General features: G+C 56.3%; 4 protein-coding genes across 4 annotated transcripts; 3 read left to right on the top strand and 1 right to left on the bottom strand.

Annotated features, from left to right (window-relative positions):
- Positions 1 to 363: 363 nt before the first annotated feature.
- SLS55_010590 (uncharacterized protein) lies at positions 364 to 2,759 on the top strand (the record flags this gene model as incomplete). The annotated part of the gene is made up of 3 exons (XM_066781971.1): positions 364 to 896; positions 2,380 to 2,531; positions 2,626 to 2,759. The coding sequence occupies 3 exons, from the start codon at positions 364 to 366 to the stop codon at positions 2,757 to 2,759; spliced, it is 819 nt and encodes a 272-aa protein (XP_066627783.1).
- Positions 2,760 to 6,334: 3,575 nt separating this feature from the next.
- On the top strand, positions 6,335 to 6,728 carry SLS55_010589 (uncharacterized protein; the record flags this gene model as incomplete). Its single annotated transcript, XM_066781970.1, has 2 exons — positions 6,335 to 6,348; positions 6,410 to 6,728. 2 exons carry the CDS (start codon positions 6,335 to 6,337, stop codon positions 6,726 to 6,728), a joined length of 333 nt encoding a protein of 110 aa, XP_066627782.1.
- A 586-nt stretch (positions 6,729 to 7,314) lies between these two features.
- SLS55_010588 (uncharacterized protein) lies at positions 7,315 to 8,499 on the bottom strand (the record flags this gene model as incomplete). Its single annotated transcript, XM_066781969.1, has 1 exon — positions 7,315 to 8,499. The coding sequence occupies one exon, from the start codon at positions 8,497 to 8,499 to the stop codon at positions 7,315 to 7,317; it is 1,185 nt and encodes a 394-aa protein (XP_066627781.1).
- A 2,191-nt stretch (positions 8,500 to 10,690) lies between these two features.
- On the top strand, positions 10,691 to 13,046 carry SLS55_010587 (uncharacterized protein; the record flags this gene model as incomplete). The annotated part of the gene is made up of 2 exons (XM_066781968.1): positions 10,691 to 10,835; positions 10,882 to 13,046. The coding sequence occupies 2 exons, from the start codon at positions 10,691 to 10,693 to the stop codon at positions 13,044 to 13,046; spliced, it is 2,310 nt and encodes a 769-aa protein (XP_066627780.1).
- Positions 13,047 to 14,311: the final 1,265 nt, after the last annotated feature.

The raw sequence follows: 14,311 nt of genomic DNA, 5'->3' as shown, positions 1-14,311 counted from the left end.
ACTTTTCGCCCAAGCTGGCAAGGTCCTGCATCTACCCGAGACCAAACATGGACCGGTCACCGCTCTGACCAACGCCATGTTGCCAGCACTCAGACCTGGCGGGTCCCGCCGTCAGGAAGCTTCTGTGCGTTTGTCTTGCGCTCAGGCCGAAAGGGTGAAAGGAGCCTGCTTTGACGCGAAACATCCATCTCCTATTTCTCACCAGCTGCTGATCCGCTTCCATCTTGCAAATTGATCTCCGTTCCCTGTTGGCCCTCAAATTTATTCTCATATATTGGCTTACCTTGACACAGGCTGGCCTGGTGGCATCTGACTTCTCTCCGTTTTCTTGGTTCTCAAAGTCAGACCAGCGTTCCTCAAACGATGCCCGACGAAGTGCTTCCTGACGCGCCCATGGCCGTCATCCCTGGTGCAAACGGTGGCATGCTCGATTTTCTGTCGCCCAAGTCCACTTTTCCTCAGGAGGACGAGGAAGCTTCAGCTCCGTCATCAGAGCCACGGAGCCAACAGGCGTCCACTTTTGAATATCTCAGCGATGCCCAGTTCGACGCCATGCTCGTTGCCAACAGTGCAACACCCCCTCCATTCGAAACGGTCAACCCCTCTGCCCTCAGCTCTCCCGGACCCGCGACAGACTTCTCCAGTAGTGACGATGGCATGGCAATACAAAACCCCTCTCCATTCCAGCAGGCCAACTATCAACTCTTCGACACAGACAGCATCCGTTCCACCCCATTCACGACTAACATACCGCCGCTGTCGGCACCAATCGCTCGTCGCTACTCGAGACACCTCAGCCTGCACGATGGTGCTCATACCGAACCACACACCAGCCCCGTGGGCTTCCCGCTTAATGAGCAGTCTCCAGAGCCTCCCGCCGACCAGCCGCCCGGCATGTACTTCACACTGCATCGGCAACTTCAAGCGCGTCTGATGCAGGAAGACGACGGAAATCAGAGCCGAAACTATTACCAGCCGCAACCACACACCGTTGCTCTCGCACACAACCAAGCACCGCATGCCGACGGCCCGCGCCACGTCCCATCTCCGGCCCCTTCGCCCCATCCCTACCCGCCCGCCCAGCCGCACCATCACCAGCAGGAGCTCCGCCAGCAGCACCCCGCGAGTCTATCAGCACCCCCTCAAACCCAAGTCACCTTCCACCGCCAAAGCGGCCACTACATCGGCCAACCCCGACCGCGCCGCCATCCATACCCACCCGCCGCGCCGCGCCAGGCACCACCCCCAAACGGACACGGAACCGCACAAGGCCACACCGCCGCCCATCCCGCGCAGGACCTCCAGCCGAGCAATGCGGTCGACAACATGAACCTGCTGAGCATGCGAGGCACCGTCCGCATCGGCACGCCTGTAGCACCGCCGCCGCCAACCACCACCACGCCCATGCCTGCAGATCATCCCCCGCCGTCGTCCGGTCCGGCGTCCAGTCCCGGCCCTGCTTCGCCTCGTGCCCGTCCGCAACAACAACACCAGCGAGATGGCGACGGCGGCGGCGGCGGTAGCAGCAACAGTGGCAGCAACGACGACGACGGTAGCAGCAGCAGCCCCAGCAGCAACACCACCACCAACATCAGGACAAGCAGCAGCAGCAGCAGCAGCGGCAGCAGCCGAACCCGCAGCAACACCGCTCCGACCCCGCCGTCATCGGGCCACCACCACCACCACTCCCGCGCCATAAGCGCCGGCCGCACGGTCAGACAAGCGCCGCACCACCCATACCCCTACCCATACCCCTCGCCGGCCTCATGCATCCGTCCAGCTTCCCCCTTCCACCACCACCACCAGCACCATCACCACCCCAGTACTCCTCCTCCTCCGCATCATCCGCTCCACCACCACCAACATTCTGTCCGCGGGGTGGACAGGATGGGAAACCATAGAAGGGGTGTTGGAAGCAATGTGCCGCGGTCAGGCACTCCGGGTCCGACGTCCGCGCCGATGGCGAAGAAGTCGATGATGGGATTGTCGTCGTCGTCATCGGCTGCTCATGTGCAGCATCAGAGGATGTGGACGCCGGAGCCTGCGGCGGGGTCTATTGCTGGTGCTTTCGCTGGAGGTGTGGTGGGCGAAGGTACGGTGGGGTTGGAGAGGAGGACGAGGCGCCGCGGGCAGGACACGTTGGCGTTGGGGATACAGGCGATGCTGGAGCGGATCGGCAGGGAGTGCGACGGGTTGAATGAGTGGGTGAGGGAGGCGGTGGAGGTCAGGGGCGAGGGCGAGGAGGAGGGGGAGCTGGAGAGGTGAGTGGCTGCGTTCCTTGCTTGCTTCTTTCCGTCGTCGGTGATCTCGTCCTCTGGTTTCACCGTCTTTGGGGGCGTCGTGGGTGGGCAGTGGCTTACAATGGATCGCCCGTCGTAGGAAGCGCCTCGAGAAACGCAACAAGAACTTTGCTGTCACGGAGCTCGACGGACAACTGGAGCCGCTGGCGCGTTCGATGCAGCTGGAGACCGGCTTGGAGGACGTTCCGTGGGACGTGCCTCCGAATGCGCGGGGGATCAGGAACTTGGATCGTGCGTATTTTCCTTCATAGTCAGCCCACTGAAAAGACTTCCCTTTTGTTCGCCCATCTTGCGATCCCTGTACTAACGAGTGTTTTGAGTGCAGATGACACGATCACGCCGCTTCTCGAGGCTTACAGCATTCCGTTTCAGTCGGACATGTTCCTGGGTCAGAAGAAGGAGTTGTATCTCCGATTCATCGGTGCCAATCGGGCGCTGATGCATCGCGTTCTTGATTGAAGGCGACAACGAACCTTCGACGGCTTATGATCAAAGATAGAGCTTGGTAATCTCTACAAACGTGGTAATCGGAGATCTTGTTAGGAATTGGGGCACAGAATATATATACCCAGTCAATGAAAACGTATCCTCTCTTTCTTGAATGGTGAATGAATTGTTCGCGGACTCCGCGGGTTCCATAAGACGTTCGAACGTCCACAATGTGGAGTACATGATACATCAAGGCCACACATCGGACTTCAAACGTCTGATGGAGTCCGCGGCGTCCTTAAGGGTCCCGCGGAGTCCGAAACCCGCTTCTACGGATACAATTTGCCAATGTTGCAAACAGTATCTGGTCTCACCACCTCATATCGCGGCCCTGCTCCTGAGATCCGAGTCACGACATAAGGAAGTATGTGCGGGTTGCGCATGTAAGTTTCATGGAATGGAGCGTCCAACTGCATATATGCCCCATACTGTGTGTTGAGCGATTACTGGGGAATGCAAAATGGATGGTACAGCATGGACTTGACGAGCATCACGGACGGAGAAGAATTTCAAGGTGTTCTATACCTTGTTTCATCCCTTGAATGGCCAAATGCCGTCGTAGCTTGCATTTCTTTGCGGAAACTGTTTCCTTTCAGTTAATCGCGTGCGGCTTACCCGGAGAGTAACCTCACCCCAACTTGTTACTCTAGCTACGATCGGCTAGTATTCCGCCAAACCAAGGGTTTGTGCAGCTTATTACAGCCTATACTCCACTTCAAATGAAGGGCATCGATCCCCTGGCCCGGCTTCTCATAAACTCACAAGTGGATACTGCCAACCGCGATGAAAACTGAACGCTCAGATGTTGAAATTGTATCTATTGCACATCTCCCCAATTCCGACCTGTAGTTGATTGCAAAGATCCAAGCATCCCAGTGTGATGGTGGCACAGTCCTTCAACTTGCTGCCACAGGTGACTACGTCGCCGTCGCACAAGAGTTGATGACTAAAGAAGCCGACGTGAACGCACCGGCTTCTATTACCCAGGGCAGGATTGCACTCGAAGGTGCCAGCGAGTATGGACGTCTTGAAATAGTGACAATGCTCCTTAGCACCGGCACGGCCCCCGAAAGGAAGGATTGCAAATGACTAAAGAGGGCGATCGAGTATGCGCGGCATAACGAACACTTTCATATCTGCGCATTTATAGAAACTGTTGCTGGCCAGGCTCTGCTGAAAAAGAATGGCTTGGTCGGTTGGAATGGCGAGGGGATACCGGCTGGGGCTTGTGGGGAGAATCACGCTCTCCCTTTACGTGGCTGGGAGTGCTCGCGTTGTCTGTTTCACTTTTCACTTTTCAGAGTTTGGGTTTACTTTTGAGTACTTGGTAGCGATTCACTTTTTGTCTCTTCATATCTGAATGAATTGAGCTAATGATACGCGTGTCATGAGCGAAGCGCTGTGCAGTCCATCCCTCAGCAACGCATTACCTCATGATGATAACTACGTACATGCTACCCGACGCTCACAGCATCAAGGCATCCATCAAATTATATTGCGACATACTCTTTGATGAGCAAGATCAAGTACCTGGAACTCCGAATTCCTCATTATACAGCATATGATACATCCCTGCTCTCTTCCAAGCCTTCCGCTGTGCCTCCCATCGCACCAAATGTCGAGGCCTTGGATGATGAATCTGGCAGGCTGCTCGGGGGTGAGCAGGAGTAAATGACCGAAAAGCTGCAAGGTGCGTTGTCGGTTTGTTTCTGTGGCGCGTTACGCCCAATTCCACTCATCAGTGAGGTCAGTTTAGTCCATCCTCCGACTAAGAGGGCTCGCGTCAAGTCCAGCCATAGTCCCTCCTCCCTCCTCTGCACGGTCACGAGCCACCTCCATCATCTTCTCCACCGGCCTCCTCCTCCTCCTTCTGTTCCTCCTCCTGTTCCTCCTCCTCCTCCTCACTATCAGGCCCCACATCCGGCTTCGGCGCCTTCCTCGTCCTCATCTCCCTCCGCTCAAGCTCACACTCCTGCACACCAAAAAGTCAGTCAGCCCAAGCTCCCCTCAACCCTGCACCCTCCCCCCACGCGGGGGACAGAAAAAAAAAAAAAAAAGACTCACCACCCTCCTCATCCTCCCACACCCCACCTCAACCAACCCATCATCATCGCGATCAAACGCGACCTCCCACACGCCGCTCCCGCGCTTCTCCTCGAGCGCGACAAACCCCTCCCACCCCTCCAGCGTCATCCTTCTGCCCACCGGGGTGCAGCTCCACGGGCCGACGAGCTGCTCTTCGCAGTCCGCGCGCAGTCCGTATTTCACCTCGTGCGTGTTGGTGTCGACGTAGATCCAGTTGAGCTGCGGCGGGTCGTCGGAGATGGTGGAGACTAGGCCTTCGCCGGCGCGGCCCCAGTCGGATGTGTGCGAGGGGTGCGGGAGGTAGTAGCCCGCGAAGGGGTGGGGGGCGGTGGCGGCGGCGGAGGGGAGGTCGAGGAGGGCGGGGGTGTTGATGTAGAGCTTTTTGGTTGGGGGGGTGGGTGTCAGTTTTTTTTTTTTTGAGCGTGCGGTTGCGTGTGACAGCCGCGTTTTCGTTCTTGTTGTTGTTTGTTTTTCTTTCGGCGGCGCGTCTTCCACCTGTGACGTTTTCTTCTTTCTTTGGTGGTGGTGGTGGTGGTGCTGTTTTCTGGATGGTGGGGGGAGGAAGGATGGAGGCGCAGATGCGGCTTTACCTTGTTGTTGAGGAGCACCACGGCGCGTCCGTTCACCTCGTGAGCGCCGCTGGAGGTGCCGGTGCAGGAGACGACGAGGTTGGTTTTCAGCCCGCGGTGCTTTTCTTTCGCGCTTTTGTGTTGGCCTTGGAGGACTGCTTGGTTGGTGCCGACGATGGCGGGGCAGGCGGCTATGGCTGTGATTATTCCGAGCACCATGATGCGCGAGATATTTTGGGGGACAGATTACAGAGAATCGAGGGGAAATGGCAAGCGGGGGGCAGCTTCGACCAGGACAAAATAAGAGCGGGCGGATCTCCCGGGTCGTCAGCGTCCGGCTCGCAAGCGATTGGTCGAATCACGTCAGGGGTGTGAATAGTTCAAGATAAACTTGATCTGAAGAGAGGGGTGCAACGCGTTCGCCCCACACGTGGACTAGACAAGGCTGAGTGGTAATGCGCCATTCGCTCGACATGCGGGGGAGTGCCTTACTGTTACGGAGTAAGCCGTGGGTCGTCATTGCGCAGTCCTTCTTCAAAGTAAACTTGCTTGTGTTCCCTGTAATCAGCTGTTTCTGACTCCCTCCGCCTCTTTCAGTCTCCACTTTTACTGACTTGAATCCCTTCCCAACCCTGCGTCTTCACATGCGCAGGGACACTCGATTTCTATCGCATTGAATACTGAGCAATGAGACAAACTTGTTTATGGCGCTTTCGGCGCTGGAAAGCCTCGTCGTCATTGCAGACTATGGGAGACGCTTGCTGATAAAAGAGCGCCCGTCTCTTTCACGCGTTGGAAACGCTACACTCACCATTATTTTCTGCAAGCACAACGGCGGCTTCGATCAGCCCTCAATCCGAACAGACAAAAGACAACACAAACAAGGTCGCAATGGCAGAACAACAGTGCGTTGTTCACCAACAACACCCCACTACATCACCGGCTTACCCCAGCTTCTCTCCGCAGGACGCAGGACGTCAGTACCGAGAGTCTTTCCGACTCGGAGCAGCTCGCCAACGCTCGTCGCAAGCCCGCGAAGCTCGCCATGGCGAAGAAAAACGCAGCAACCGAAGCCGCAGACGACGCCGAAGCAATGGAAGCCGCCGGCTCAACCACCGTACGCGGCAGACGCATGGTACCGGTGCACCAGTCGCGAATCGCGGATCGCCCGCCGAAGAAGGGCGAGAAGGACAGCAGTCTGAAGATCAAAATCGAGCTGGATCTGGAAGTCGAGGTACAAATCTACGCTAGAGTGAAGGGCGACGTCACCATTGGCCTCATGTAGCGAATGGGGAGTTGCGGGGATGAAGCAAGAAGAAGAAGAAGACTAGGCTGATAGGCGCAGGTTGAAATCTATGCAAGAGTCAAGGGCGATGTGACGATTGGGCTTTTGTAAGCTGTAAGTCCCTCGGCAATCCCAAGGCTTTTAGTAGTAATAAGTCGTTTTCTAGCACCACATGATTTCACGAGCACTGTTTGGGAGACGGCCAGGTTGAGTGAGCGACGAGATAATATTTTTGGTATCGGCGACGTCGTTAATGATAATCATGGCAATACTGTTTGGTTTGAGTCGGAAGTGAAGTTTCTTCATGATCGCGCCCGAAAACCAAATCGTGAAACGTCCCTCTCCAGTGCTCCACAGCGGGGGGCAAGAATGAAGTCCACCTGCAGGCGACAGCTATCTCTCAGGAAAGTTGCACCATACTTATGCATGTAGTCCAATCGAATATCTGGACGCGCTTTTCCGCATTGAAACCCCACATCTGCGTCAGGACAATGGATTCAACTACCTTGTATATCGCTTATGATGAATAGATCTGGGACCAATCCTGGGATTTCTGAGCCTTTGTGTCATGGTCGCTTGAGGTGTCCTAGTCATCCTCTGTCGTCTCATATGTGATGCCATACTTGGCCAGTTCTCTCTCCGTTTCCCTTTCTGCCGCGTCAAATTGCCTCATCACCCGCTCGAATTCCCTCTTTGACTGCTCGTATTCCCATTCATTCTGGATACTCTTCATTTCCTCAGTCAATTCCTCATCCGGCATGGGAATGATATTGTCATTGGGAATGGTATTGAGAGGGTCAGTTCGGTCAAGAACCCGCAGGTTGTAATCTTTGGCGGCAAATGTTTCTGGATCTTCGATATCGGGGGGGATTTCCGAGTAATGTATGTCGTGTATTGTGTTGTGGCCGAAGCGCCCAGGGCCGAGGGTGATGCTCCGCAGTCCGTTCTTTCGGTTTGCCAGAAAAGGCGAGGTGGCAATCGCGAAGCTGATACTTTGAAAATAGAAGGACTCGTCCGGATCCGGAGTTTGCCAGACCAAAGATGGTGTGATCAGGAGTTTCCCTTCCTTGCCCTTCCAGCCACCACCAAGGTGTACCTTTTTCACGTTGGGCGGCACCTGAAGGCCTTCATAAAACTGGAGCATCTCCGGCAGACGCCAGCGAATGAAGCGGATCCGCTCGGTGGCCAGTCGAGCAGTCGCTAGACTCGGATTGCGCTCCAGGATTTCCGGGTTGAAGTACTCAGCATATGCCTGCTGGTCCTCGAACGTGATGATGCCATTCCTGTGCTGTGCCTTTTGGTATTCGACGAACAGAACGTCCGATAGCTGATGAAGTCCAGCAAGTGAGACGTCTCGGGAGTTCTTTGGTGGGTCAATGACGATCTTGCCGTTCTCCCTGGCTACATATGTGGTGGGGTCGTCGTAACCAGCGAGGTGCTCAGCAACCAGGATGAGCAGTTCGTCGGGAAGGTCTGTCAAGTGACGTCGGTTGGCGATTCGGCGACGCTTGGCTCTGGGCTCTGAAAGAGCCGGACCGTCACTGATTGAGTCAAGCTGACGCTTCTGTGGTGCCTTGGGGTGATGTGGGTTGGTGATTTGGTGACGCTTGGCTCTGGGCTCTGAAAGAGCCGGGCCGTCGCTGATCGAGTCGAGGTGACGTTTCTGCGGCATTTTCGAGTGACGTAGGCGGGTGGTCTGGTGGCGCTTGGTGCTGGGCTCTGCAAGAGCCGGGCCGTCGCTGATCGAGTCGAGGTGACGCTTCTGTGGCATCGCGAGTGAGATAATGCTCATATGATGCCGGGGAGAAATTGTTGGTGTCGGGCAGTGCAACTTACCTTGCTTGTCTCCATGCTCGTCGACATGTCAGCTGTGATCAGTGTACGGTTGTAGGTTGGAGAGAGAGAGGAGGTGTAAAGAAATGGGTGCTCGTGGTTGAAATATGCTGCCAGCGACGGCGCTATCGCCGCTAAGCCGAAAAGGGAAACACAGACAATGGGACAATAAGAGACAATAAGAAGGCACGTGGGCAGGAGTGGCAGTGCCGGCAATGACGCGGCAGTGCCGACAGTGTTTTGCGCTGCCGGCAATGCGATCATTGACCCTGCCTAGTTCGGCGGGCGCAAGTAAATCGGCCATACTCGTGGCCATTGCTGGAATGACTTTTCTAGGCGGTTATTCGCAAATAAGCCGCCACTTAAGGTGTTAAGGACTAGTATATATAACCCTTAGCAGAATCCACGCGTTAGGGTTAGTTATGTTATATAATGAAAAGCAAGAAGGCTCAACACCACGATATTCGTAGATGGACGGTAGAATAATGAGTGCGAAGGATGATCAATTAGGTGATGCCGCAGGTGGTGGGTTATATCACCGCCTACCAACAAACCAAGCTAAGCCTAATCGAGTAAGACACAAACAACCTGCCTATGGCCTCAGGAACGAGGCAGGCTTGCTAGGACTGCTGATCAGTTAAACTATTACTAGCAAACACGATTCTGTGCGGAGGGCTACATCTATCTTATGGAGTGCCTTACTTACTACGGCGCTTACAGAGCCGCTGCCAATTGCCTCCCCCTCTGCCAGCAATCTTAACACCCCGTGACGGAACAATAAGAAGACACGTGGGCACTCCCGTTTCTCACTTGCGAATATTTGTTGCTTTCAAAAAAAAAAAAAAAAAAGTTCACTCTCCATGCATGGGCATGTAAAGCAAGCATCCGGACGTAGATGTGGGTTCTGAAACTGTATAAATGTATCCAGGTGTTCGACTCTTCACAAGCTACCCATTTCAAGACTATTTCGAATTTTGCACCCAGCCTACGCTGCAGAGACTGAAAGATGAGGAGACAGCATGCAGCATATGAGTGTCGAGACCCAAAAACTCGGGCCTCATGAAGACCGCTGTAAGAGAAGCGGGAATTCCCAAAGGCACTTCGACCCAAGCATAACCCACCCGTTTTGCGGGTGTGGAAGGTGAGGTATTGGTGCACAAGTGAAGTGACTTTGAGATGCCGTCTTCCGAAGGCCAAGCGGAGGATGACCATGGCAAGCTCGAGAGGGAGCGAGCCAAGCAACGGAGCCGATTTCGCAGCACAGGTGTGACGAGTTGACGAAGGTGGAGAGGCGGAGAGGTGGAGAGGTGGCCATGCCGCTCACCAGGATTGCCGTTGCGGGCTAGCCAGGCGATCCTCCAGCCCGCGGGGCGGGCCAGTCTCTGCCCACCAACACGCCATGGAAACACCGCCGCCCATCCTGCACTTTTGTTTTACGGCGCGACAGCCCCCCGCCAAGCTGCGGCATCCGTATCTGCGCCTGTGCCCGGCAGATGAGGCCCTGCCGCCCCAGCCCGGCGAAACGTCCCAAAAGCTCGAAACAGGAGCGCACGACCCCTGCGGCCCGCGGTCCTTCGGCGCAAAACAATCAACCCTCTGCGCATCAATACGAGCCCGGGCCAGCCTAAACTTCGCGCGGTTGCACGGCGTCGATTGCGCACACGAGCTGACGGCCGCCTCTCGCCCCAACCCCACCAACGCCTCCCGTGATGACAGGCACCACATCAGAAGAGATCTGCCTGCCATGCGGGTGTGGAGACGGCTCGCCGCTTGGCGCTGCTCGTTGCGGCGATGGCGCCAGGGGAGCTCGGGCGGAAGACGTTGCGTGAAACGCGCCGCCTGCCTCATTCGGCCTCTGCCAGGCACAAACTCTGCATGCGACGCACCGGCTCCGCTGCCAAGCTCTGGGCTCTCCGAAATAGAAACACTAGCCATGCATCTTGCTCGACACCGATGCGTCCGGGGGTACGCGCCGCCATCCTTTTTACGCGGTGCGTCCCCTCACGCATCCTCACCCCATCTCAGCATCTTGGAGCTGGTACATATCTCAGAGGGTCTTCGGCCCTCGTTCTTTCGCTTCTTCTTCGTCGATCGCTACCCGTCCTTCGCTTCTTCGCTCGCTACCCACCATGCGCGCCTCCGGATTCCTCGGCTGTGCCGCCACTCTGCTCTCGGCAGCGACCCAGGTGCACGCCGCCTGCTCCGGTCCTCTGGTCATCGACAACTTCTCCAACTGGTCCTCCAATCAGAACAGCCTGAACTCGTGGACCAGCGGTACGTTCCCTCAGTCCTCCAGCCGGACTCGCGCTGATTTTGCCAGATGACTCGTCAATGACCTCGGCCACCGCCGCCAATGGCAAGCTCTCTTTCAAGCCTGGTGCCGACGGCTACTTCTACGAAACATTTGAATGCCAGGCTGCCTCCAGCAACGGCTACAGCTCCATCTCCTTCCCGGTCAAGGGTCCTGCCGGCGGATCCTTCTCATTGGAGATCCAGACCAAGACTGCTTGCTCTGCTTCGGCCTACACGAGCTACTACTACACCGTGGACGCCCTGACTGGTTCCACCCAGACCATCAACGTTCCCTTGTCCTCCTTCACCGGCGCCAATGCCAATGCCGTCTCCGCCTTCGTCTGGAGCGCTTTCTCCAGCACCGATACAACCTGGGAAATCGGCCAGATTCAGTTCGGCTGCAGCGCCGCCTCTGGCACCACCTCCAAGCCCGCCAACTCGGCCACTTCCACCCTCGCATCCACCACTCTGGTCTCCAGCAGTGCACCCGCTCCTAGCGGCCAGTGCAGCAGCCTCCTCATCGACGACTGGGTCTCCCAGTCTCGTCTGACCTTCCTCTACTACAATGCTATGCTCGAGCCCAGTTCCGATGACGGCACCATGTCGTCAATTGTTGTCGACCCGAGCACCAACCGCGTCACGTACACGCCCAAGGACACCAGCAGCTACTTCTACAGCCAGACTGGCTGCACCAACGCTCAGAATGTCTACGGCGGCATCTCCATGCGCCTGAAGGCTGCCGCCGGAACCACGCTGTCCGTCGAGCTCGATTCCGTTTCTACCTGCGGCGGCGAGTCTACCAAGTTGGTCACTGTGACCAGCGAAGACCTTGGCTGGACTTTCGATGGCACTGAGAAGCTGTACAGCATTCCTTTCTCCAAGTTCAGTGGACTGGACACTTCCAAGATCTCCACACTCCTCTTCTCCCAGCTGACCAAGGCTGTAACTCTCGGCCCCATGGCATTCTACTGTGGCAGCACTGCTAGCGAATATATCCCCGCTACCACATCCGCCCCTGCTGGTCCCACTTCCACCGTCCCTGCTCCTTCAAGCACTGCCTCTGCGCTTGTCATTGACCAGTTCGGTAACCAGGAGAGCAACGCACTTGGTAACTGGCACGGTGCTGATGACGGCATGACTTTGACCTGGGGCTCTAACAAGCTGACCATCGTGTCTGATGATGCCGACTACGCCTTCTACACTCAGGTCTCTGGAACTTGCCGCGACATGACCTCCTACGACAACAGCTACCTCCACATCGCCTACAGCGGTTCCACCGCATTCACCGTCGCTTTGCAACAGCACAACTCGCAGTGCGATGAGACCATCGCTCCTTACCCTGAGACATGGGACTCGATCGAGGCCGCCCGGTACGCCACCGACACCGACATCTACATTCCCCTTAACCACTTCAACATCGAAAGAGCGCGTGTCGTCGGCGTCGCACTCAAGGGCTTCTACAAGACCGACCCGGTCACGCTCAGCAAGATTGAGATCGTCAGCTCTGTGCCGGCGAGCTTCAAGGTCCCCAGCAAGCTGCCGTCGGGCAACCTGATCTTCGCGTGCAAGCGGCCCAACAGCTTCGCCTTCGCCATCGACGACGGCTCCCCCGAGTACGCGCAGGAGGTGCTCAAGATCATCAAGGAAGAGGACATCAAGGTGACCTTCTTCACCGTGGGGGCGCCGCTGCGCGACGCCAGCACCAACCTGTCGGCCGTCTACAACGAGATGATGGCGGCGGGCCACCAGATCGCCATGCACACGTACACGCACCCGAAGATGGAAGGGCTGCCCGACTACGAGGCCATCGACTGGGAGTACGACCAGGACATCGCCGCCGTCGACGAGACGCTGCAGGGGCTGCGCACGTCGTACTTCCGCCCGCCCTTCGGCAACGAGGGCGCGCGCATGCGCCAGCGGCTCGCCGTCGCGACGGGCGACGACAACCCGTACATTGTCAACTGGAGCGTCGACGTCGAGGACTGGCTGTGGGCCGAGACCAGCACCCCCGAGAAGCAGCTCGACGCCTTCAAGCGCGACGTCGACAAGGGCGGCAACTTGGTCGTCATGCATTACCTGTACAACAGCACCGTCGGCTACCTGCGCGAGTTCATCCAGATTGCCAAGGCTACGGGTAAGGATCTCATGCGCGTGGATCAGTGCATGGAGGATCCGAATGCGCCGGCGTTGTAATACTAATAAAAAGTAAAGATGGGGGATTGGGTCTTGGATGATTGAGGATATGGCGGATGGTGTTAATATCTAGCGTTGAGTTAATGTTGTTATCATGTGGTTGTTAATGCATGTCCATGGCTGCTATTGGAAGCATTTGCCTGGAAAAACGAACACTTTCCTGATTTCTTTTCTCTTGTGAGCTGGAATACCCGATGACCGAGTGCGACCGAAGTGATGTGGGTGGATGCAGGGTTCGGATGGCGTGTTTGATCTACAGTGGGGTTCTGCAGCCTACTACTGCCAACGCAAAGAATGGCAGGGCCTGGCCACAACCGTAAAACAGGTAGTCCGTGTAGTACAACTTCTATAGTGCGGAACCCCGCTCAGGCTACTCCTACTTCTTGCCCCATGTGGCGTATTGGGTTCCAGCTACATGCATGGCGCCGTTGGCCGGAGAGTTTTGCTCCGAATAATGCTTCCACATCGAGATTGTACCGGTCGGCTGCATCTCCGCCTCACGCTGTACTACCGTCCAACGGCAGAGACTGTTCGCTGGCATTGCGGAAAAGCTTGCCAGTGTTAGCGAGAAGTCGCGGCACGAGATAGAGGGAGGTGGGAGTACAAGGCTGCGGGAGGTCACACGCATGTGTGTACCCACAACGTTGGGATGCGTTAAACTGCATCGCTGCTGATTGAATCCTTGGATTGCGACGGCCTGGCGGTTCCACGGCAGTCTTACAGGAGGGGGGTTGCAGTAGTAGTAAATGCCTACCGTGGATTTCCTCTTTTTTTTTTCTTCTTCCTGTGTACCAGGGGCTCGTGGGCTGCTTGCAGGTGGATCTAACCTATTCCATCGCTTGCAGGGATACGGTCGTGCCTTTTTCTGAGGCACTGTTGTTCTCCGTGCTAGCATTCGACTACTGCAATGCCCTCCTATCTCTATAAGCTTATTAGCGACTATGAGCTTTTGTGTAGCGCGCCTGATTTTCTTCAGCTACGTATCTATAGATCGCTGGGATATGACGTGAACATAGACAGAAACAATTGGAAAGCGGAGAAGTAGTGCTGTGGGTTGTGATAGGGCAGTGCGCCCTTGCAGATGGGTGATCTGATCCTTCGAAGAGCTTCCCGTTTGCGAGACGGGAGGTTGATGTAAGGTTGCGTTACGTGCAGTTGTGGAAGCGAGCAATTCGTCCAGAGCATGGATGGGCCACGGTAGGGGAACGCGACCGGGCGGCCAAAGGGGTTAGTTTCCGTTACATGTCACCGGAGCTTAGTCGAAC

Source organism: Diplodia seriata (assembly GCF_021436955.1).
Source record: "Diplodia seriata strain FDS-637 chromosome Unknown scaffold_13, whole genome shotgun sequence".
NCBI lineage: Eukaryota > Fungi > Ascomycota > Dothideomycetes > Botryosphaeriales > Botryosphaeriaceae > Diplodia > Diplodia seriata.
Note: the sequence above shows the minus strand (reverse complement) of the source record. Positions and strands in the feature narration are given on the sequence as shown.